The sequence below is a fragment of the Hydra vulgaris genome, chromosome 07, assembly GCF_038396675.1.
Source record: "Hydra vulgaris chromosome 07, alternate assembly HydraT2T_AEP".
Lineage (NCBI taxonomy): Eukaryota > Metazoa > Cnidaria > Hydrozoa > Anthoathecata > Hydridae > Hydra > Hydra vulgaris.
In genome coordinates this window covers 15162025-15188688 of record NC_088926.1, presented here as the reverse complement: position 1 = coordinate 15188688, position 26664 = coordinate 15162025, and the positions used below count along the sequence as shown (strand labels likewise).

General features: G+C 28.4%; 1 protein-coding gene across 1 annotated transcript; it reads right to left on the bottom strand.

Annotated features, from left to right (window-relative positions):
* Window positions 1–7589: 7589 nt before the first annotated feature.
* LOC100208105 (carboxypeptidase D) lies at window positions 7590–18377 on the bottom strand. The gene is made up of 6 exons (XM_065801167.1): window positions 17852–18377; window positions 14855–15349; window positions 9506–9822; window positions 8870–9154; window positions 8605–8708; window positions 7590–8506 (listed from the first exon to the last, which is right to left on the bottom strand). The coding sequence occupies exons 1-6, from the start codon at window positions 18225–18227 to the stop codon at window positions 7831–7833; spliced, it is 2253 nt and encodes a 750-aa protein (XP_065657239.1). The 5' UTR covers window positions 18228–18377; the 3' UTR covers window positions 7590–7830.
* Window positions 18378–26664: the final 8287 nt, after the last annotated feature.

Below are 26664 nucleotides of genomic sequence, written 5' to 3'. Positions count from 1 at the left end.
ACCGATTCGGATCACGCATATGTACATCTGCATAAAGGCTATGAACATTAACAATTCTCCAAAATTCAGTTATTATTGAAAGAAAAGAATTAGTCTCATCAACATCTTTTAACTCTGGGTGACATTTTAAAGCACAAACTGTTTCTTCACAAAATACTTTCAGACAAGTTGAAACTTTTTGCCTTTCAATTGGTTTGGGGAACACAGCAACATCTGTAAGTTTAGACATTTTAATCATTTGATTTGATTCTAATTTATGCAATGCTACAATATGAGACCATTTGGCAACTTTTTTTTCTTTATTAACAAAAAATTCAAGTTCCTGTGACTTTTCAGTGATCCAATTATTGCGAATATTTTTTAAAAGGTGCACAAAATCATACAGAAGATATATATTATCTTTTGTTCGCCAATCTGTCTCAAATTTCTTGAAAAAAGCTTGATTTACCCTGTTACCGTCACAAACTATAGAAATAACATGACCACCAGCTGCTTTATCGCAGATAAAAGAAAAGTAGTTTGTTCAAAAAGCAAATTTGAATCAATGTCACCAAACAAAGTAATAACCATAAAACTTAAAACAGTATTTGCAAGAACATTTGGATTATTAACTGCTTTTCCAAAAACTGTTCCCCCATGGTACTGCAACATAGTCTTTACATAAACTTCATCTAATAGAAGAATGCAGTTTTTATGTCTAATGTCTGTTAAATTTGAAAAAATCTTTTGTAAATAAATATCCTCATGAATAGATTTTACTTTTGATGTTAGTCTTGTTAATGTTGTTATGCTAGGAAGTTCAAAGTCTTCTCGAAGACGATTATATGTAGCATGTGACATTGCAAAGTACTCAAAAGCTCTAATCATTGTTTCAACAGAATACTTTTTATCTGTAACAGGTTTATCGTTCATTGAAAAAAGTTGCTGTTGAATAATTTTTTTTTTACTGCTTATCTCATATGAATTTAAAAAGTGAACTGCTTTTTCAATATTCGACCATCTATTCAATAAGGTAATTCTGTTCTGTGAGAGTGTTTTTATTAAGCATTTGACTCCAAAGTGAAAAGATTCATACTGAAAATTATTATTTATTTTTAGAAGAAACAATGGAACACCTGTGTCATGAACATACTCTAACGATTGAATCAAAACTTGATTTTCTGTTTTAGTATTAAATATATCAATTCCATTAAATTTATAGTTTTCTTTGTTTGTTTTCAGATCATTAAAAGATTTTATAACATCTTTTAAATTAAAAGCAGACAACTCGTCAGGTTGAACATTTCTAGTTTCTGCATGTGATCTTGAAGTTGTTCTGGGACAACCAGATGGTTTAGGTATTAAACTTGGTTTTACACACTTAAACACAGATGGAGGATCACATGGTCTTTCTTTGCCATAATCTTTTGTCGAAATGTATCCAACAGGCCAGTGCCTTTCACAAACAACGGTGTCTTTCTTATCTGGTATGTTGTTTCTTGGCCAACCACTTTTTTCTTTCTTCTGGTGTTTGAGGAAGACGAAAGTTTTTTCTTTGGAACTTTTATCATAATTGCCGTTGCAATTCGTGACACAGCATTTACGACCCATGTTTATAACAAAGTGAACTAAAAATTTTAAAATTGATTTAAATAATTTAGCAAGCACTTCGACTTTATGTTACAGAATGAATATAGGAAATACAAAAAGTTCGCCTCCAGTTTATGACGTCATCCGCACGGTGAATAGGCCTGTTATAAAGTACGCCATGCTTTCCGCACAACATTTCCGCTTTCATCATCAGAGCTTATTTCATCAGAACTGTTGAGATTCAAATTTTCACCATATATAGATAAATCCATAATCTTTGTTTTTGTTTGCTTTAATAATCCTTAGATTTTAATATCACGTTTCCTCATAATATCACGTTTCTATATTCGCTGTTTTGAATTAACTCGAATAAATAAGTTAACGGCCGCCGAAAAAGTCGACCTACTTTGGAGTTATGTTAACGTCTGCTAACCCATCACTGAACTCTAAGTTAAAATATTCATAAGCATTATTTGCGTCTTTGTAGTTGATGAGTTGATCCCAATCTACCAGTGATAGATAGTTACGAAATGTTTCAATGGTATTTTTATCTATCTTTCTTTTTGTAACGCTTATTAATTTGTTTGATTCCTTGATTGATTTTTCTTTGTATATTGAATTTGATGTGAAAAATATTGGGAAATGATCACTTATATCAGTTCTTATGATTCCGCTTTGAGTGAGATATTTCGAGAAGTTATTAGTAAAAATATTGTCTATGAGAGTTTCAGTATGACGAGTTATGCGAGTTGGTTTATTAATTAATGGTAAAATATTGTGCTGATAGAGGAGATTTAGAAAGCGTTCGACTTTAATATCATTTTTTAGGTTTAAAAGGTTTATATTAAAATCCCCCATTAAGTATATTTGTTTATTACTAACGCTTACTAAATACTGTTCTAAATAGTTTTCAAACGTTGTTACATTTCCGCTAGGTGGTCGATACATTGCGGTTAAATAAACACTTTTTTTGTTATGGATCAGTAGTTCTATAGTTAATGACTCACATTCCGCATTACAATTACTAAGATTTTCTGATTTTTGAAAATAAATTGAATTAGGAATTAAAAAACATATTCCGCCTCCTCTGCCACCAACTCGGGTTTGATGAATTGATTTGTATCCTGGTAATTGAAGATTCGAGTTAACGGAATCTTCAATTTGACACCAAGTTTCTAAAAGACATATTACCTTGAATTCATGGTTTATGTTTCGTAACATAGCTTTAAGATTTTCAAAGTTTTTTTTAAGACTTCTAATGTTTAGGGTTAATGTCGAAAATAATGGTTGCGTTGAGTTAAAATAACAAGATACTTCCTCAACATTAAAGTAACAAGAGTCAATTTCAATTTCATTAAAAAGATTTATATCAGGATCTTTATTTTTATTCAAAAGCAGTGAACTATTTTTATCAAAAAACTTAAAAGTTTTTGTTTTATTTGTTTTGTCAGCCATTTGTATTATAAAAAATAAAAATATACTTTTGAAAACGAAAATTAATATTTTTACTTACTTAGATCTTTCTTGGTAAAATCACTTTTAAATTTAATAATTTTGTCGTACCTTACAGCGACGTTCTCTCCGTTTTCTCTCCTTAGCTTCGCCTCTGAAAATAGCTTTTTTCTTATAATTGAAGTCTCTCGAGAGTAATCTTCGTTTATATAAATGTTTAGTCCTTTGAGTCGGTGGGCTTCTTTTAAGATTTTTGTTTTGTCTTTAAATCTTAGTAATTTTAGAATTATAGTTCTTGTTTTTCCGTCTTTTTTATACCCTGTGGGTTGTGGGTCTTTATTATTATATATGTTTTGATGAAATATTTAAAGAATACCCAAATACGACGATAATTAAAACGCATGTTTTTGAAACAAAGAAAGTTTATCGCAATAAGAAATTTTTTCAAAATTTCTGGAATATTTGAGCAAAATTTCCGAAAACTTTCAACCCTTATTCAAAGTAATAATTCTTAAAGTAATAACAAAGACATAATTATAACTAATATATAAATTATCATTTTTTTCTTCAACTTGAAGTTTCACCATTGCTGGATCATCAGGAAGAGTTACTAAATCTAAAAAAAAATTCAATTTATAGAAAAAAATATTTTACAGGAAGTTATAAATTATTATAAAAATATTTTTTTATTTAATTACTATATTTTTTTGGTTAACGGGAAGTTACAGAAAGTAATTATTAAATAAATTTCTTTGGAATGGGGATAGTTTAATTTGGTAATTTGTTTTTATAATTTTTTAAGAGGTATTTATTTTCGTGCCTACATTCAGAAATTAATTCAGATTTTTTATTTAATAAATTTTCCTGATTTAAATGAGTAATTATTTCAAACTTTTCTTGCAAACATAGCATACATTTTTTGGAAATGTTATTATAGGCAGGGGCAGATTTTAGAATAGACCATTGTAAATTAAAATTTTTCTTTTTTCTCTTTTAAATCCCAAATATATTTTGACAGCATAGTCTCTTTTGAATATTTTTTATGTTTAAACGATTGTTTGTGGTTGGCATAACGTTTTTTCCATTCCCCTCATTTAAGCCAATATAATGTTTATCAGGGTTATTTTGTGAGGAAACAATGCACTTGTAAATTACATTTTTTGAACGGCATTTTCCATTTAGAGGGCAATCTAGATTTCCCTCTAAATGGAAAATGCCCCAAATATACTATTGCTATTCTAAACTAAATTTATATTTATCAACAGATTTCAAATTTTATCCTATAATACTTTAGCATTCGAAAATTATGACTATGTAAAGTTTCCACCCTCCCCAAAATGAGGGGGTTAAAAACTTTACATTTTCATAACTTTCGAACGCTAAAATATTATTAGATAAAATTTGGAATCTGTCCATGAATATAAATTTAGTTTGAAATAGAAATTGTGTAAAACTTGGTAACTTATTGCCCTCACATTTGGGGCTGGTGGCACAAGTTTTTGGGTTTTGGTAGTTCCCAGGCTTTACTCAATGCAATTTTTTACAAAGTGTTCTCATTTAATATAAGTATAAACATACCCAAAATTAATGATTGCTCCATGTCCGAAAGTTATCTATCTTAATCACCAAAAAAAGCTGCCGTGACCCCTGTATTTCTATGGTATTTTTCATTACAAAATCTAGCCAGTTAAATCGAATTATAAATAAGCTATTATAATATATTATATTATTTTCGATGTTAAACTTAGAGATGAATCTAGAGGAAGGTGGATTAGCCCTCCCCTATTTATAACCTTTCTTTCAAGCTGCAGGAGGAGGAGGGGGAAGAAATAAAGAAAATCAACGTCATCTTAGACTTTAAATTATTTACACTCAACATTTTAAAATGTTTTTTGTTACATTCGATGCTAAATCCTTTTTCTTTGCCCCTTGTTTACTTCTTTTTTAAACATAGTTAAGCAAAAACAAATCCTGTCTCTTTTTTTCTTTGTTTGATTTTCCAAACGGTTCTTTAACTAGATTAATGGCGAATCTCTTCTATATTTTCTTATGATAAATTTGGAATGGTTTCCAATAGGAAATACATTTTAAAGTAAAACAACGCTTTTGCCATGCCTCTTGCATAATGCAATAGAAGAAGAATATATTATCTGTTACATCTCTGTAGAACTGTTCAGCCTCAAGATGTTGTTTATTTATCCAAGTTTCTGTTTGAGTTTGAATTCTCATTAATGGAACTGTGTCTTTTTCATGATCATTCCAGACAGATTTTATGTGTTTAAAGAGCTGGTTCTCCGGATCAGATGTGTTACTACCTTGATATATTGTATTAAAGTTGGTAATATGTCATTCCAAAATATGGCGTCTACAGGCAAGGAGAAGTTGTGGCCGCTCCAGCTTATTCACCATTCTCATTATAACTCCTTGGCTTTCCATTGGTAGAAGCAGTAGTATCAAAGCTTTATTTGGTAAATAAGAAAATCTTAGTGATTAGAGCCTGGGAACTACCAAAACCCCAAAATTTGTGCCCCCAGCCCCAAATGTGAGGGCAATAAGTTACCGAGTTTAATGCTATTGTTATTTTAAACTAAATTTATATTTATTGACAGATTTCAAATTTCATTTAACAATATTTTTGCGTTTTACCGTTTTTGGGCTGTGAAGCAGAAGTTTTGGGGCTTTTGTAGTTCCCAGGCTCCAATCACTCAAATTTTTTTCGAAACATCCTAATTGATATAAGTATAAACATACCCAAGTTTGATGTTTGCTCCATGTATGCAAGTTATCTCAATTGCCAAATAAAGTTGCCGCGATCCATGAAATAGGGAAAATCATTTTTTTTGGATTACTTTTTGACTTTTCTATAAGTTTTCCAGCGTTGAGAAAAAAAGAAATACAGTTTAGAGTGCTTAATTTTATTTTTATATTAATCATTGTGAGAGTTTATATAGGAAAAAAAATTGAATTCAATATTATTTAAATTTATATGTATTAAAATGCATTCATTAGATAACAAATTTATTGCGTAACTTAAGGGGGAGGAATTAGTAAAACTTTTACTATTTGTAAACTTTGATTTGTTACTAGAAGGGGAGGAAGGGGAAATTGTCAAAAAATGCGTTACAGTTTATGTACGACCCCAATTTTCTGAAAACGTAAACATTAAAAAAATCTTTAAAAAAAATCTTTTAAATTTTTTTTCTTTATTAGAGTTTAATTAACAATGTAAACATTTTTTTACCTAATTGGGCTTTAGTAAATAATAAATTATTGCTAATTAGTAACTGCTTTAGAAAAATGTTTTAAGCATTGTTGAATGGGATAACTTCTGATATCATGGTATGTTTATAATGCATGTATATTTATAAGCATATGGAAATTTAGCAATAATAAAAACTAAATGACATAAATCCGTATAAAAGTTATCTATACTTCCTTATTAACAGTTTGTTAGTTTATCCAAAAACGTCGTATAGAATTCACAAATAAAAGTCGAGAAAAGTAAAGAAGTGAATAAGATAAATCTTTACATTACTGTCCTTTATGTTGTTGTTTGAACAATTTTGAGCACAACAGATTTTTTAGAATGTTTGTTATCAATTCCTATCAATTTTTTGGTTTTTTAATATCTACTTGTTTGCGTGATTCAATACTTTTTAACTCTTTTATAACTTCTTCTTCACGTAATTTAATCTTTCTTAACTGTTTTATAACTACTTTTTTACGTGATATAATCTTTTTATCTCTCGTACAGCTAACCTTACCACTTTCTCGCATAACCTAGCCTATTGCAAATCAATTTTTAATTACAAAAAAAAAATGAAACGGTTCCGTAATTATGCATGATGTAAATATTAGTACATATTTCTTCACTGATATTAAAATTACATCTTTTTTTGGCACGTCTTCATAATGATTATCTTATAAGATGCTTAGTTATAGAAAATTCTTTAAGAATTTCCTCTTATTCTTCGCAATGTTATCACTTCATTTTGACTCATCATGACTACCGATGCGGTTGCTTTCGTTTGACGTCAGAGCGAATTAATCAATATGATACCTTTATATATGTTTATTATATAATATCTATAGAACTTCAAAAGTGTTTTATTTTGTATTTTAAAAATTAAAAAGAATTAAAAAAAAAAGTGCAAATGATGGGATTTGAACTACGGCGCTTTGCAACAGAAACGCTGCGACCTACCCACTTTGACCATATAGGTGTATTGTACTACATACATTTTAATAATATTTGAGAAATAAAAGAATTTATAAAACGGCAAATAAATGCCGTTAAAACAAATCAAAGTTAAGGAAATATAGCCGCAATGCACTTTTTTAGTAAAAGTTACACTGTAAATTGTTATATATGTTTAAGTATACATTGTTTGAAGTTTACATAAGATAGATATTTGCATACACCTTTTTTTTCTTATAAAAAAAGTGTTGCGACTCTTTCTCGCCATTACCTCGGTTGCAATGGCTGTCAAGAGTTCCTTGTCAAACACGCTCAAATGAGCTTTAATAAGTTGCTCGATATATAACATGATGATAATATACATGTTTCCTTTTCCTTAAGTAAATAATTTTATTCTATTTTTTATTTTTGAGAATGAAGATAATTTACAAAGTTAACAAATAAGTAAAGTTTACTTAATAAATAGTTTTGTTTTTTGTAGATTATCAATTATTGCTTTGTGTGAAGATGTTTTTGTATTTTTTTTTATAAAATATTTACAAATATTCAACTAACGATTAAACTTCAAATTAAAGTTACAATTGTATGGGTACACCACACTAACAGCGTTGTTATACCGGGCTGCAATTTTTCATTGGTACAAAGTAACCTTTTTTACTTGGAGATATAAAATATCTTTTACCTAAAAATGTACCGTCCGTTCCTAAATCTTCTTCGTGATCAAGTTCAATACCTGCTACAATTATATTGCTTTTTTTGGGAAGATTTTTTATATGACCCATATACTTAAGAGTTCCTTTTATAGGTTCTGATTTGCCTGTTATTTTGCATCTAACATGCATTCCAATAGATGGTTTAATATGGAACATAGACTCAACAGCCTTTAGAACATTTTCGTTATCAGTGGCGTTGCTGCCGTTTTTTTGATCTTGTTGTTTTTCAATTGAAGAAGTATTGCTTGTGTTATTCGCTGCACCTTTGATTCCCATCAGGTTTTTTGCCGTTGTTTTAGATTTTGAGCTTTTTTTGTTTTTTTTTTCTACTTTCATTTTCTTTTTTTCTGGACGTGAAATTTTTGCTCTTTTTTCTTTCGGAATGGGAACATATTCGCGTTCATAAATACGTTTAGCTGCGTGCGAATGACGCATTGACTTTGATATGGGTACTGTATTAATTGCTAAAGATTCTGCAAGTTTTTGAGCTTGTGTTGCCTCGTCCAAACCACTACCACTTCCAAAACTATCTTCGCTATTTGTTGCCTCGTGTACTTCTGTTACTCCTTCACGTCTGAAAAATCATAAATATAATAAGAAACTAATTAAATGTCAACAAACACAAACTTTCAATAATATATTTTTTCATGGTTATTACTTTAGTTAATTTACCCGGCTTGTTGTTCCTCAACACTTTTTATAACTTCTTTAGGAACAGCGTTTCCAGAATCTCGACCATCATATCTATACATCACATCGTGTGTAATGAATGTTGCCTTTAAAAAAAAAAAAAATTAAAAAAAAATTAAACTCTCAATTCTTTATTTTTTTTGAAAATATAAAATAAAAATATTTGTCATAAAATAAAAATATTTGTCATAAAAAATAGTACTAAAAAGATTGAGGTCGTAACAAAATAGCAACCAGACTAAATTACCTTATTTACATGTCCTAAAGTTGCTTCCAATTCATCTTCCACCTTTGGAACCATTGTGAAATTTACAAATACTGCATCACCAGTCCCTACCTCAACGTTTTTTGAAACTGCATGAAACCCTTTAGCACGACATTCAACTTCGTAGGTTCCCGGTACTAAAAGTCTCCAATAGTCACCATCTTCTGCTGAACGAATGTCGTGTTTTCTATCACCAATGCTAATTCGTGCTCCTTTTATTGAGTTACCGTTTTCATCTTTAACAAAGCCTTTAATTCCTTTGCTAGCCTTAAAATTTAAATTAACAATAAAAAGTATAAACTTTGTTTCACGTGAAACCTTTCAATCCCCACCACTTCCCTGGTAGTACCGCGCTAAACTTGTTTCTCCGCGCAGTGGCCTTGTTTGTCAAGGTTTGTGTTTTGGAATTATAGAGTTGAGAGAGAGAGTTGAAACCACAACTTTAGTAGCCTCCTCGACTGTAGTGGCCTTCATGGCAAGGGGGGGAGGGGAGGGAATTTAAATTAAAAAAACAAGCAAAAAAACTATATATACCCCACATATAAGAATAATGTAGAAACAAATATTAAAAAAAGTAGCTTGTTTATAAAGTTTTTGATATCGAATAATTTTCCTTACCATTTCAATAAATTTTATCAATGGTTTTTTGTTATCTCTCCAATAAGATTCGAGGTCTTCTTCTCTTGGAAACTTATGACATCCTAATTCTACTGTTACTTCATAACAATTTGAGCGCACGTAGTTATAATCTTGCATACCTCCATTAAGTGAAGACCACGCAGCTCCATTGCTGATGCCGTCTGTGAACCGTTTTAGTGCATGAGTACAATTCATTTTTGGGTTTGCTAAGTGCATTTGTGGGTGATTTTCAGAATAAGACTTAGCTATTTGACGAAATAAATCGTCATCAGGTGTAGCGCTGTATGCAGATTGACCTGTTGATAAGTATTAAAATTAAGTTAAAGAAATAAGTTAAAATAAAATAAACGAAAAAATAAAATAAAAGAAAAAAATATATTAAAACCAGAAAAAAATATTATAATCTACCCATTGCGTAAGATTAATTATGTGTAACAACTGAGCGAATATCGAGGTTGGGTTTTTTAAAAATCGGTTTAATTTTTTACTCTTGCTTGCCTAATTTCCTTTTTTTAAGAAGTGGTACAAAATTAAATTCTTAATAAAAATCTTGGCAAAAGACGGCAATTATGAAGAGGCAACAGCTCTTTGTTGCTACTTTTCCCCCTAAATCAACTCTTTTACTCCAGTATGCCATCATTTTAATTTAATCATTTTTTAAATGGTACTAAATTTTACATTTTGCATTAAAATTTTAAAATAAAATTGATCAAAAAATTAATATTAAATGTAAGAACAAAAAAAAAAAATTGTTTAATCTTTTTTTTTTTTATTATTGTTATTATTATTTTTGCAATTTCTTCGAATAAACTTTTTTTTTATTCCGTCCTCATAAACTAAATTTTTTTATATTTTAAAATTGAACAAAAATTTGTAAATCTACCATTATTTAATTTTGGGACAAATTTTATGACACAAAAATTTTTTTTATGACTTTTATTAAAATTATAAAAAGGTTTTGCTTCAAACTTAAATGATAATTCACACGCAATACATAAATATAATTCACACACAGTATATAAATTAACTTAATTATTATATGGTTATGCAGTTACATAGATTAAATACACACATTTATACATTCTAAAAATAAAAAAACATTGAAAATATTTTCATACATAGTTTGTTTTATTTCAAGAGAAATAAAACAAACTATGTATCAAACTATGTAACATAGGGGTTTTCTATTAGCAACATTTACACCCATTGACTTCCCCCATTAACTATTTCAGTAAGTTTAAAACAAATTATTGATGTTAAATTTAAAAACAAATTATTGATGAAACTTTCAACCAAACTAATTTTGAACTGCTACTTATTTCTTTTCGCGGTCCTGGTTTATAGAATAAAATAGTTTTGCCTAATTTTGATATTTTTTCATTTTTTTTTATTTTATTTTATTTAGGTGCCCCAAGAAGTCCTTACGGCCTTATCACAGAGCGCTGCGGATGAGCATTTAATTGGAAGTTCACGCCTCCTTTCTAACCGATGTCGCAAAACTTGCCTAGAGGTGGGGTTTGATCCTTCGACCATATAAACTAATAGACACGCCTTACTGTAAGTTAATATTCACAAAATTTTGAAGTCAACATCTTTTAGCGCGTGACGTCACGTCTGGGCATTCAACAATTTATAATATCGGTTTAGGGCGAAAATAGCTTGACGTGTTTAACACTTTTTAAGTTTTAATATTTATTATGTATATTATTTTGCTTAAATCTTGATCTTAAAATAGAATATAGGTATATAAAGATTATGGTTTTATCTTGTTCTGCATATAATTGCACTCGAAAATATACTAAAGGGGTTTCTTTTCATGTGTAAATAGCTACAAATCATTCTTTGCTAAGATCCGTTATATTTCGAATATAAATAGCATATTACTTTAATATACCTATTTTTGTTGGTAGTTTTCCGAAAGAGCTGGAATTGAGGAGAAAATGGATACAAGTTATGCGGAAAGATGGTTTTACTTTTAGTAAACAGTCTAAACTTTGTGGTAAATATTTCACTGGTATGTCATGGAGTGACACTCCATAGACTTCCTTCAAATCACTTCATAGACTTCCTTCATATTAGGAAGTCTTTGGAGTTCACAAAAGAAACTAAAAAAAGTGTCTTTGGCTGGAATAAAAACAACACGGTTAAAGTAGAGGTAGACTATCTTAAGAGAAAAGTGAGAGAATCCTTGATAATACAGTATTGCCAGTGTTCTCCAAATGAAGGCGGTTTGAATGAAGACGACGGTGATACGTCACATCGTCGTTTTGGAAACCTTATTTTTCTTATTTAAGACGCAAGAACACATTACATTGAAGTTTTATTATTTGTTTATTTTTTATATTAATTGAATAACGAGGGTATATATAACCCCTAGAAATATTGTATTTTAATATAAAGAAATTTCTAAGGATAAGTTTACAATGTAAACTTATCCATATAAATTTATTAATTTTAAATTAAATTTTTATTAATTTTTATAAGTTTTTATAAATTTAATTTTTAAAATTACTTTATATAATTTAATTAAGTTGAAATGTCTGTTATAGTATGTAAACTTTACATACTATAACAGATGTTTCAACTTAATTAAATTATATAAAAACTTATCAAAAATGTTAACTATTAAAAATTGTTAGCCAGACAAATATTTCTATTAACATTTGGATAGCGCCGGAATGGAAGCCGGTTATAAGTAGGCTAGCTTTAGTTAGTTAAGCCGCGCCGCCTATTAGTAGCCGGCGGAGCCGCGCCACCTATTAGCACTAACAATTTGATTTCTTAACATTTTTTTAAAAAAGTATTAATCCTAGAAAACTACCAAAAAACAGACAAAGTATTATTTCAAATAATACCACCAATGATTCAATACAGTAAGTCTAATGTAACTAATCTTTTTGCAATGGCATAAATTGATTTAAAATTTGTAAGTTTACTTTTTGCAACACATATATTATGTACCTATGTATGTTTTTAAGAACATTAATGTTGATAATTTTATCGTTAATGTTAACTATAATATCTCCGATGATTCAATACAGTAAGTCTAATGTGAATACTTTACAATGGCATACTTAACAATTACTTTTACAACTGCATATATTGATTTAAATGTTTGAGTTTACTTTTTGTGACATATAACACCTTATATTTTTAAGAACATTGTTGATAAGTGTTAAATCAATCCTAACATCAATGGCAAACGGTATATTGGTGTATTTGATGAAAATGTTATGGTAACACCAGAAAATAGTAAAAAGTTTTTAAAATTAACTATAAGTAATTGCTTGTTGCTAAACAAAAGACAATTAAAATGCTTCAGCAATCCAAGCGTCGTCCAATAAAAAGGATTAAAACTTACATTTATTCCTTCGTCATCTTAAATCAAAAAGTATGAATCATATGATGAATCAAAATCATAAATCATACTATGATTTCTGAAGAAATATCAACTACACTAATAGTATGATATATTTTTAATAGGAGTAGTTGTTAAACATATTTACATGTTTGACATATATATGACATTTTTATTTTATTTTTCTATTTAAATATATTGTTACTTATTTAAGTTATACCTTTGGGATTATTTTGTTTTAGTCAACCTACTGTTGAAATATGCTTTTAATTTAGTAAGTTTTTACGATTAAAATTTACTACATTAATCATTAGATAACAGTTAGGGAAAAATTTAGAACATCACAATTACGGTAGGAATAGCGATGATTATTGTATTTGTTGCAACAGTAATAATTGTTGTTATGATTGTAATGCTGATAATTTGTTGTATAATTCTTCTTTTAACTGTAACTATTTTTACAAGAGTGTGTGTTTGGGCTGTTGTGTATCATTTACATAAAATCTTTTTGGCTTTTTACTATGCTATCATCTATTTCTTGATACCCCAATCAATAACGCCCCATTTTACTTGATTGAGTTATCAAGTATAAATATGATGTTGTAACTGATAATATATTAATTTATTTAATCTATTTAATAACAGGGAACTATGTCTGAGTCTACAAAACAGTTATTTTATTGGATTTTACAAGAAAAGTTAAAAAGCATTACCCACCAGAATTACGAAGCTTTGCTCTAAGATTAAATTTTTATTCTGCTAAAGCATATAGTTATGTTAGGAAAACATTTAATAATGCACTTCCTCATCCACGAACTATACAAAAATGGTATTTAAATAAGCTTTAGTTACTCTTCATAGCAAAGTAAAGAGGCTCAAAAAATTGATTAACGTGTTGTGTGTTCATTGATGTTAGATGAAATGGCCATTAGAAAAAAAATTGAATAGACAGGCCACAAATTTTATGGTCATATTGATTTTGGAGCTGATATTAATAATGATAGTTTTTATGGTAAATGGTTTTAACTGTGTAAATGGACGTTGGAAAGTTCCTGTTGCATATTTTTTAATTTATAGTTTAGGTGGTTGTGAAAGAGCTAATATTGTCAAGCGTTGTCTGCAATTTTTTTATGAAAGTGGCGCAGAAATTATCAAATTATTATTGCTAAATATTTAAAGATACGATTGCACCAAAAAAGCTGACTCGATCAACGATATACGACATAATGAACGTATATAAAGTGTATTCACAAATCAAATTTTTTTTTCGTATCTATAAAAAGTTATTTTGTATATTAACGTAATAAAGCACATAAAGTTGTAATCAAATTTTAATGCATTCTAAGAATGCATTAAAATTTGATACAAATAATAAACATAATAATATTTATAAAAAAAAAAAAATGATAAGATTTACTAAAAATTTTTACATTTAACCTTAAGTTTTCTATTCCTTAAAGCTTTATTTCGTTTGAATCGCGTTTCATTTTGCCCAAACGTGACGTCACGAGCTAAAAGATGCTGGCTTCAAAATATTTAACTTATGGCGTGTCTATCAGTTTATATGGCCGAAAGTTTGAACCACGGATACTTTGTTTCTGAGGCAAGTACGCTGCCACAACGCCACTACAGCTCATCTTTCTTATAAAATGGATTTTTTTTTTAGTTTTAAACAAAAATTAAATAAAAAGTTATCTTTCAAGGTTTCTTGAGATTTATAGCGTAATGTACAATGCATATTATCAAAATCATTTTGTGTGTAAAAGTAAGTTTCAAGTGAAGTTTTGTATAACGTAAATATTTATAAATAAGTATTTAAAAAGAGATTTAAAAAAATGATAATAATAAAAAATAATAAAGAAAAAAGGTTTAGTAATAAAATAAAACTTTAAAAATTAATTATTTAAAGTCCGATAAATAATCGCAGTAAAAAAATAATTATTTAAAAGAAAAAATTTAAAACAACAAACCTGAGGGAGAGTCATCAAAAGGATATGTAACAACAAGTGCTCCGCTGTGAAAACTTGCTGACAAAGTAAAAGGATATTTTTTTATCCAAGAAATAACAGCAGCTGTTTCTGGTTCAAATGTTTCAGTATTCAATTCAAAAAATTGATCTGGAAAATTCCTATTTAAATCAACTCCATTTGCGTTTAAACGTCCGATTACATCTTCTGTAACATCAGGACTTTCGCTCTTTTTCCTTGCGGCAGCAAGTTCGTATCCGTCAGGGTTCATAGAAGGCAATATATGAATTCTTGTTTTGTCTACCAGGTCGGTAACTTTTTCGTCCTTACCGTAATTTTCACACAAATATTTTATAAGTTGAAGAAGTATCTCTCTACCAATTACTTCGTTTCCATGAACATTTCCAATATATTTCATTTCAGGTTCACCTGGTTCATGAAACCCAACATTATCACTGATCTCCATTACCCACATTTTTCGATTTTGGACAGTTGTTCCTATAATAAAAATTTTCATTTCTTTCTTAAAGTTTTATTGTTAGTTTTAAAAAATTAAGAAAATTTTGGTTTTACTCAAAATGAAGATTTTGCACTAAATGTTACTCTTTAAAGCGAGTAGTGATATGCAGTAATTAATTTTATCTTTTTTTTAATTTTATTTTAAGGTACTACGCTACTTAATTTTATCTTTCTAAGGTACTACGCTACTTAATTTTATCTTTCTAAGGTACTTATTTAAAACTTAACCACAAGTTAGTGCATATTTCCTTGAAATACCTTTTTTTTTTTTTTTTTTTTTTTTTTTAATTTATCTCCCAAGGCCAAGAAGGCCACTATAGATGAGGAGGCTACTTGTGGTTATAACCCTCTCCCAACACTATAACTCCGAAACACGAAGCTTGACGAATAAGGCAGCTGCGCGGAGAAACAAGTTGAGCGCAGTACTACCTGGGACGTGGCGGGAATCGAACTAGGAACCTTTCGCTTATGAAGCGAGCGTTCTACCACTACACCACTACCTAGTAATGGAAGTTAACTTGTGAACTAATTTCTAAATTTAGAATAATTAAACTAGAATATTTTAAGTTCTGTTAAGTGATCTGTAGCATACTAAGTATATCCTGAAAATTTCAGGCACAAATTATTAACCAATATAAAGAAAGTACGTTTCAAGATTACCTTAGTATTATTAAAACAAGATGATGTAAAAATACATTTAAATTTTTTTAACTCAAAATCATATTTAACGGCCACAACGCATGACTGATTAGTTTCATTTGGATTATGCTTATTACGAAAACCTTTGGCTACTGATCTTGACTTTTTACTTTGGCATTGACTTTATCGTTAAATAACAGTTCTAGTTTTCTTGATTTAGGTAACTTTTTAATTTTATCTTTTAAAGTGAATAAATTTTATATCATACTCTTTTAGACATTCTTAAGTACAAAATATTTTTTTCTTCTTTTTTTCCCAATTTGTTTCAAAATTTTCAAAAATTTTTTACTCAACGATTTTTTCTTATTAAAAGTATAAGCAGGAGCGGCTTCGTTTTATTTTTTTAAATAAATAATGATATGCAGTAGCAGCTTGATTTTTTTAAAATGAATGATATGCAGTAACAGATTAACTTTATTTTTTCAAGTAAGATAGAGCGGGGCTAGTTGAGCATAGGGGCAAGTTGGGCAATTAAAATATCTCAAAAACTACGCATCATATGACAAAACATCTAATGGATGAAAGTTAGGGAATAAAAATGTTAACACAATGCGCAACAAAAAATCGTTGGAAAGCAGTTAAGTAAGAGACACGGGCACTTTACTTATTTTTCACCAAAAAGTAAAAAAAAAAAGTTTTGCTATTTTTTACTTAGATGCTTATAAATTTTTCTATCTGACGTCACTTTAGTGTTGATATTTTAACAATTTATCGGACTTTCGATTAAAACTACCCGTTTTTTCATGTCTTACTGTTTTTTTTAAAACCTAACTAATGTGTCACCTAGTCTAATAGGTAAGTTGAGCAGCTTGGAAAAAAAAAATAAAACTGAACTTTCGAACACAAAGAAACAACTTTGATAAAAAATAGTTGAAGACACATTATTTATACATATTTTTAAAATTAGTAATTTATAAATCAGGCTTCAAAGTTCAAGATAATTGTATAAAATTATATTTTCATATTTTATGACGCTTTCTTACTATTAAATTTTTTCTCTTCTCATATTTACGTCATTAAAGTGTACAGAATAAAAAATTTATAAATTAAACGCGCTTACGTTAGTAAAAGTTTTATTGAAGATTCACCCTAGTTTTGTACCATGCCTATTCATTCGTTTTTTGATTGCTCAACTTACCCTCTACTATTGCTCAACTTACCCCGCTGGGGCAGGTTGAGCAGCTCCGCAAACTTTAGGCATAATCTTATTTTTTACATGGTGAGAAAATTATGTAAATCCGACGCACCTTTCATGAGATCTGTTAGAGTTTATAAAAATTGCTCAACTAGGCCCGCTTTACCATATCATAGTTAATCTCGAAAAAAGTCTGTAAAATTTGGTTGCATAAAGATTTTCATAAAATTTTATTCTCTAAAGTGAATTTAATGATATGCAGTAGCAGTCTAATTCTATCTTTTAACGTAAGTAATGATTAGTGAGTAATGATATGTAACGACAGCTTAATTTTAAATCTTGAAGTCAATAATGACATGCGGTAACAGCTTCATCCTTTTTTTTTAAGTAAATTATGATTTGCTGTTACAAGTTGATTTATTTTTATAAAGATAATAATGGTATGCAGTAGCATTTTGATTTTATCTTTTATAGATAAAATTTTTACTTTTTTCAAATCTTCTATTATATCCTACTCTCCGTACTATTCATAAGTACATAACACTTTTTCTTCCATTTTTCTTTTCTTGCGAATTTTTTTTTCTTTCTCTTTATATATATGTATTGATATCATTTTTTAAAAAGGAATTCAATTTTTAAATCCTTACCTATCTCATACATCCTTGCAATTTCAGGGTATTCTTCAGCGTAAAACTTCATAAACCACGTTAGAGATTCGTAGTTATGATGTTTAACTTTTCCTTCACCAATTTCTTCCATATATTCTTTTAAATAAGGTATAGTGTGGTTTTTCCATTGTGTTTTTTGTTGATCAGGTTGAACATTAGAACGATCATTTTCAGCTTTTGCATCAGTGGAAGTAAGTTGATGGGAATCTACTGAGGTAGTGGGATAAGCATAGTTATATGGAACGGTTTCGCTGGCCTCGTTATTGGCAGTAAGCTTGTGTCTTCTTCTATGGTGCTTTCGTTTAGATTCAATATTTACAAGCAAGGATAATAATATAATGACTCCAATTTTCATCTTACTTATTCCAAAAAATTTATTTTTAGTAATATTATATTGACAGTAATGAAAATATGTAATATATTTATTTATTTATTATTATATATAAATATAGTCTCTTTTACATGTCGCTATATTCAAACAAAATTAATTTTATATAATCACATAGCACAGAGAAAGATTGTCCAACACGGCGTTACTATAGTTATAAAAGGCGTTTAAACACATCAAACCGGCAGGTGTAATACAGTTTTTGCGCATTTACAAAAGGCGTAAACAAGAACAACTTATAATGTTTTAGTTAGACACGCTTGGTTGGCGATTCAAACGTAACTATTCAGAAAAATTGTTAATCGACAAGATGGTAAAGTTTTATGAACTAATTGTGTATATTGCTTGTCTATTGCCGAAAAAAAAAATAATCGATTGACATTAGTATAAACATTTTTGGCATTTTAAATGTTTGCAACATGCTTCACACCAAGCAAAAGAAAGTTTGATAAAAATAATTTTTATTAAATTTCAATACAATTAAAATATTCAATTTATAAATTGTTTTGAAAAATTGGCAAAAGTGTTTTTAAGTAGATAGAGTTTAGAGAATTTTTTAACATTTTTAATACGGTAGTCATAAAAAGCGAACTGCGAACCGGTGTAGCGTTTTTAAATTATTGCGTCAAAATATTTACTGCGCGAAAATTTTCAACCGCTCAAACTTCCTTTGCGTTAAAATATAACGCTAAAATATTGCTGAGACTTGTATTTTAACGTTAAAATTTTACTGCGGTCGGTATTATTTTACCATCATCAAGTAAAGCGATTTTTCTTTATTGTGCGACAAAATCTAATCTAAGAATAAATTAAATAGCCTAGCGATCCATAAAATCGCAAAGAATATGCAACCTTGAGCAATTTTTTTTTATAACAAACAATATGTAAAACAACTGATATATGAACATCACTTTAAGCTCAGTATAAGCATCATTTAATTTACATAGTTTTTAGTGCAAAACAACAACATAATGATTGTTTTTATTTTCTAAAAGAATTTTATGAGTTGTTAGTTGGTCGAGAATGGATGTTGGATATTTCAGCCATGCTAGTGCTTGTCCAAGAACCACACAACAATATCAATTCTAATAAGATTTGCAGTACCAAGGATCTCAACATCTGTAGCCCATATACAATCTGTTGCCATACCACTTTTGGTTACATAGTTTTCCACATCATCATTTAAATATTCTGATAAAAGACTGGAATAAGGTTTTGATACCATGTGCTTAACAACAACATTGCAAACACGATATTTTGACACTCAGAACCTGTCAGCAAAAACAAAATTGCTCGAAAAAAATAATTGCCATTACCTTTGTAAATATGTATTTTTGAAGGTACACCATGTTCTTCTCTATCAATAAAATCTGGCATTATAATTATTTTGAGTACTTTTTTTTCAGCTATTTTTTGGCGAATTTCTTTGGAGAGATGTTTCATTAATTTGGGATTACGTTAATTTACAACAAAGCACAACACAGAATATTGTTTAATTACTTTATTTTATTTAAGTAAAACCTTTTAAATTGATTAAAAACTTCTTCCCATAAAATAAGTTTTCCTAACCTTTCCAATACCTTTTTTGCAATACATTAACTTATTGTCAACAATAACAAGGTTTTTACATTGCTGTATAAAATTTGCTTTTTTTCCTTTCTCATTCACATCTTCAGAAAAAGTATTGTCATTTAAATATTTCCTGACATCATTAAAGTTAGTGTCTGTACACCTTGACAAAATAAGCTATATAAATTGTAAACTAAAAAGTCAAAAAAATAATAACGAGTGAAGTAAAACAATAACGTTATAATCAGGGGCGGGTCCAGGAATAATATTGACTGTAGCAAAAGTAAAACCAGATAACCCCAGCAACAGAGGACCTTTTTTTTTTAAAAAAAAAAACTCCTAGATATAGATGCCCTTCTTCTAAAAATTCAAAAATTTCAGAGGCACCAAAAACCTTACTTTTAATTACATTAAAAATAACAAACAATGACAATTTTTTTTTTGATTGCTTTCAACATTAATCTAGCGAGCATTGTAATCAAAGTTTAATAGAATAAAAAATAACATCAGAGCTATTCTAAAAAAGAAAAACTGATGAAAAGTATGTGATTTAATACACGTTTATTGCAAGGTCATTGTTATTATTAATGATATAAACAATACAGCAGTGCTTTTTTTCTAAAAAAAAAAGGTGTCGGAACTCATCATTAGTATATCACAAAAAATTACGACAAAGGTAACACTTTTAAGTTTTTTTTAAAAGGTGAAAGAACGGCGTTCGGTGAGTTTGAGGAGAAAAACGCACTGCAATATTTTAATCGCAAAAACCTGTTTTGTAAGGTTACTAGTAAACAAATTTATCCTTACCTTAATTGTATTCAACATCCTAAACTGTTGGCTAATGATCAATAAAGTAAAGTTCAAATCATGAAAATTTACTAAATTCAAACCATATTTCAACAGTAGGCAACTAAAACAAAATAATGGTAAAGATAAAACTGAATAAATATAAAGAAAAATAAATTTCATAAAAAATAAAAAAACCTATTAACTTTTTTTACAAAATCTTATAAGATAAATATAATAAATAATAATAAAAGTATTCATGATAGCATCAAAAAAATATCCTGTAAATATTCTATCAGTAATAAATAAAAATATCCTGTAAATAATATAAACATATATATATATATATATATATATATATATATATATATATATATATATATATATATATATATATATATATATATATATGTGTATATATATATATATATATATATATATATATATATATATATATATATATATATATATATATATATATATATATATATATATATATATATATATTTATATATATATATATATATAAATATCCAATTCAGCATAAGAATAGCTTGGTTCTGGTAAATCGTTTTGGTATGTACAAACAAATTCTTTAACTTTTTTTCCTCTACTCCTTGTCAGAAATTAAATTTGATGGTATAATAAAGAAACTATCTAGCAAAACTAAATTTTCTAAAGAAAATAAAGAATATAGTTGTATCAGAATGTGATCAAGGAATTGAACAAGTTACTCGATAATATTCACTTATATCATCTACTTCATGGTTATCACGTTGTGTTTGTTGACCACATGCTCTTGGTTTAGATGGCATTGTACTAGTAGTTGCAGCTATGCTAACAGCTTCTTTATACCATTCTGTGTGTGAAATATCAATAGAGCTCCGAAGAGATATAGGAGTATTCTTTAAATTTTCCACATCTTTACGAGCTTTTGAGAAATCTTGATCAACTTTTTGCAAAGTTTTTGTCAGTGATCTTGTATAGCCTAATAACTTCCTAACTATGATTAAGGTGATGATAAACTTAAAAGAAAAACATATTGCCACATATGCAGAAGCATCACCACTGGATTTGTAGTTCCATGTCACATCTTCTTTGATACAAATAAGAGATGCAACCATCGCTGGATATAATTAAATAAAGGCTTCAAGACCATCAATTCTTTCAATCCACCTGGTTCTACAAACATTGTCTTTTGAAAAGATGATGTCAGACATAGCTCACTAATTTTTGTAGGTAGATCTTCTAACCTTTTTAAAGAATTATTAAAAAAATCAGAGACAATTTGAACATGATCTATCATATCTCAAATGGAAGGAATTGCACATGCTTTGCAACACATAGATTAAGTTGATGGGAAAAGCAGTGGACATATGGAGCTTTAGGAAAATCTTTTAAAATTAATGCTGCTACACCACAAAGACGCCCTGCTAAGTTACCAGCTCCATCATAACCTTGCCCACAACAATAAGACATTTCCAGACCAAATTTATGTATACTTTTCTTGATCTTGGTTGATAAAGAAACTCCACTTAAGCCAGTATTGCAAGAAACAAATTTTAGAAAATCTTCCTATACTTTACAGCATTCATCCACATATTGAACAATTACAGCCATTTGTTCTGTTTGGCTAAGATCTGAAGCCTCATCAGCAAAAAATTTTGCTTTCTTTATTCTGTCTGCATCAACTTTAAACTTCTTAGCCTCAAATGCAATAGATGCAACATTGGAGATACCTAACAAAAAAGTGGATCTTTCTGATCGAAAAACACCACTTGAATGCCCGAGACGAAAAACAGGATGCAAAGCAAAAAAATTTGCGTTCTTGTATAATTCAATTGCACAAATTTTCCTAAGAGTTGGTGCTAGTGTATTTTTTACGATTAAAGCAATGGAGACAGCAGAAAATAAACAATTGCTATCTTGAGGAGTTCAGGACATAAGATTAAATTTATATGCATACACACAAATATATATATATATATATATATATATATATATATATATATATATATATATATATATATATATATATATATACACATATATATTATATATTATATATACACACACACATATTTATTGATTACCATATATATAGCATTGCAGTGGCTAATTATAGGGTATTCAGGTTGTGGTGCTTTGACTATAAAACAAGAAGTTTAACGAACTTTAGGAATTATTTTTATTATAAATCAAGAACTTCTTAAAGAAGTTCTTTTAATAAAGCAAATCTAACTAAAAAATATCTGTTCATCCACTGCGCTGCTCAGCTAGAAATCAACAAAAACTATAAAAAAAAAAATTACCTGACAGGCACCATGGAATGCGTTTTTTCGTCTATAAGTTTATCAGCATACAACCTTGTCAAACTATTACTTGCTGAAGCATCTATAAAACCATCGGCTGCACCAGACAATTTATGTAAATTTATATATATTCCCTCAGAGTCTCGCTGGCAGAAATTATTTAATTCGGCGGTGTTACATAATTTAATCTGATCTATTAAAGAATGATTGTTTGCTTTTAACGCTTGATACAGCTCCATTTCTTTCATTAAAAAAAGTTTTTTAACCGTATATATAGTGATATTAATTCACCCAAGTATAATTTTTGTTTTTTACTACACTTGCTACAGGTTCTCGGTTAATGACTTTTAATTCTTATTTAAGACCTGTCACGGAGAAAACTGTCCGCGGAGTAAGTTGTCCGATCGGACATTTTACTCCGGAGTAGAACGTCCTAGTTTGTCCTATCCATCCGTCTGGGACAATTTACTCTGGAGCAAACTGTCCTACGTTGGAGTAAACTCACTGATCTCAAAATATAACTGGATAGCTGGTTCTATTGTTTTTTCCAAAAAAAGTTGAAGCTAATTGGCCTCCCAACATGGCAGCAATTTTAGTTTCTAGCGGTGAAACCGATATAGATTTTAAATGGCTATATCAAATCACAAAAAAACAATAATTAAAAAAGCTTATAAATTTGTTAAAAATTAAAGAAAACAAATGAATTTTATAAACATTAGAGAAAAAAAGAAATTATTTTTTTGTATAATTGAATTTATTATTAAATGGCATTTCCAAATTTAGTTAAGTCTTATGTATAAGTATTGGGAACTAAAAACTATGAGTCTTATAGTTTTTAGTTCCCAATGCTGTATGCTAGAAGGTTAATAACATAACAGTATGATAAACGGCAATCATTTCTACCCTCTATATTCTCTACTATATTCTCTATTTTTTGTAGCAAGATGCCATTTTGTACAAATTCTACATGAATTGTTTACTGAGTGCTGTGAGTATACAAAAACTTAGGGGTTCCTTCTAGAATTATATTATACTTGAATTCTATTATTGCATAAACTATTTGAATAAAATATTATTAAGTGTCACTTATACTGGTAAAAAAAACCAGGTCTGAATTATAGTTATTTATAACAACTTTTAAAACAAATAGAAAGTAAATAATAGTTTCTTATAGTTTGAAGGATAATCACTCAATTCAATTGAAGAAACAAATGTATATAAAAATACATTTGTTTGAAAAAAATTTATTTATATCTTTATATAGAAATGTTCAAAACATTTCCTCCGTTTGAAATGTTTCCTTAACTTTAATTAAATATCCTGCTTACCTGCTGTTAAGTATTATGAAATGTTATATAAAAAATTAATATAACATTAATTTTTTATATTAATGAACTGTAATAGCTGTTAAATAATTTTATAAATATGTTGTTGAGTTTATTCGCATAATAGATTGATTATATGATATTAAATTCAAGAAAATGATTTGCTAAAGAATATCATTAGTCTTAAAGAGATTACTGCTACACAAATGATCTTGTATAATCAAAAAACTGATTTCATTGGATATTTGGCAGCAATTAAATCTGCTCAAGGTATTTCTTGACTAGGTTGAAAAAGAAGGTTCACCATTAAACTATATATTATCATATAAACTCAGCCAAAACCATCTAGAGCTCTTTTTTGGTGCTGTGAGATCTGCAGAAATGTTTAACAGCAATATCAATTGCCAACAATTCACATATAAATAACTTTTTATGCAAAGTATCGTTTAATTTTCAAATGAAAACTGCAGCATCAGAGATAAAACTCATATATATGTTTTAGACGATTCTTTTGGTGATTTTAGTACTAAAATATCTTTTACTGAAATTGAATTAATAAGAAAATATGATTTGTTCGAGAGAGAACCAACAGTTAGTGATCACGATAATGCAGATATTCCAAACTGCAACAATCTATTTTAATACAAAAAAACTTTGATCCCATATATTGCTGGATACGTAGATAAAATGACTTCAAAAAAAATTATCCTCATTAAATGTCAGAATGCACTAGTACTCCCTTTTCATTTAAAACAAAATAGCTTTTTAAAATTCAAAGACATAGGAGGTTTGATTAAACCAACCATAAGTGTTATATGCAAAGAAACAGAAAAATGTTTCCGAATTAATTGGTTGTTTTAATAGATTGCCTCTTTCCAAATGAAATTGAAATTCAAAATGCATTAGCAAGTGCTGCTTTGAGATCAGTCGATTTCTTGAAAATAATAATTGATCTAGTTCCTCATGTTTGACTCAACTATAAGTGATAACAATATATTCTCCTTGTTTTTTGGCTCATTTGGCAGTTTGGCTGCCAAATTAACTAGAAAAAAAAATATATATATATATAAGACACAAATAACTATATAAAAAAATTCTAGAAGGAACCCCTGAGTTGTGTGTACTCACAGAGCTCAGCTAATAGTTCATGCAGCATTTGTAAATTTGTGTAAATATTTGAAAAACTAATTTCATAATAGTTAATTTTAAAAAGATATTTAGCTGCCTACCATGCAGTTATGTTATTAACCTTCTAGCACACAGCATTGGGTGGTTAAGAACTAAAAGGTGCATAAATTGTATTATAAACAATATTAAACAAATAATTTATAGTAAAACTAAAATTAAAAGAAAGTAGTAAAATGAAAAATAAACAAAATATGAATAAAATTAGTTCAGTTTTTCAAACTTAAAATAATTATTCGAAAGTTGTTTGGAAATTGTTAACTTGTATAACTACTAGTTCCTTATTTGTTTTTTACTAATGTTAAATAAACTAATTCTTAATTGAAAAAAACTAAAATTTTTTATCTTATTTAATAACATTTATTTATCTTTAAAAAAGCAAGATATTATTATAATATCTTGCTTTTTTAATAATAATAATTATACAAACTTATTGTTTAGAATATATTTTGTTAAACAATAGAGAAATTTACGTAAATATGTAATATTGCCTTTTTTTTTAATTTTTGTTATGTAAAACCAAAAATTATATTTGAGACATGTCGCTGAACTGTCGCCATCTTGGGAGGCCAAAACTGGCTTCAAAAAATTTGCCGCATACGCATCCAGTTATATTTTGAGATCAGTGGAGTAAACTGTCCTACTTTTTTGCGGATTATTTACTTCGGACCGCTCGAGCAATGTGTTTTAGGGTTTGTTTAAACGATGGTTTGAGAACTCGCGCATTATTCTGCGGCATAAAGAAAACTTTAACACTTTATATACTAAGCATAATATTATTATAATTAATATAGTAATATTATGCATCATGTAACTTATACAAATAAAATTGAAGCTTGATAATTCACAAGGTCATTTTTTAACGGCTAAAAAGTTCAAAAAAATGCTAACACTGACATGTTTAAATCTTTATATTTCGTTTAAGGTTTAAGTTAAAAGCAGTAAAAAATATAAAAATTATGTTTTTTATGTTATCTTGTTTGAAATTTATTCTAGATTTAGAATCAGAGCCGTAACCACAAATTTGATATTAGGGGGCCCTAGGGTTCTTTGAAAGGAGGAAGGATTTTTTTTAAAGTGAAGTTTTTTCAGCTCCAATAGCAACGCCCAAAACAAAGGCAATTTCCTGACTTTTAGTAAACTAAATTAATGAAACACAACTGTATAAACAATGATGATATGGTTGTTTGATTAGATAAGGTATACTTTGTGGGGTTTAAGAAATAG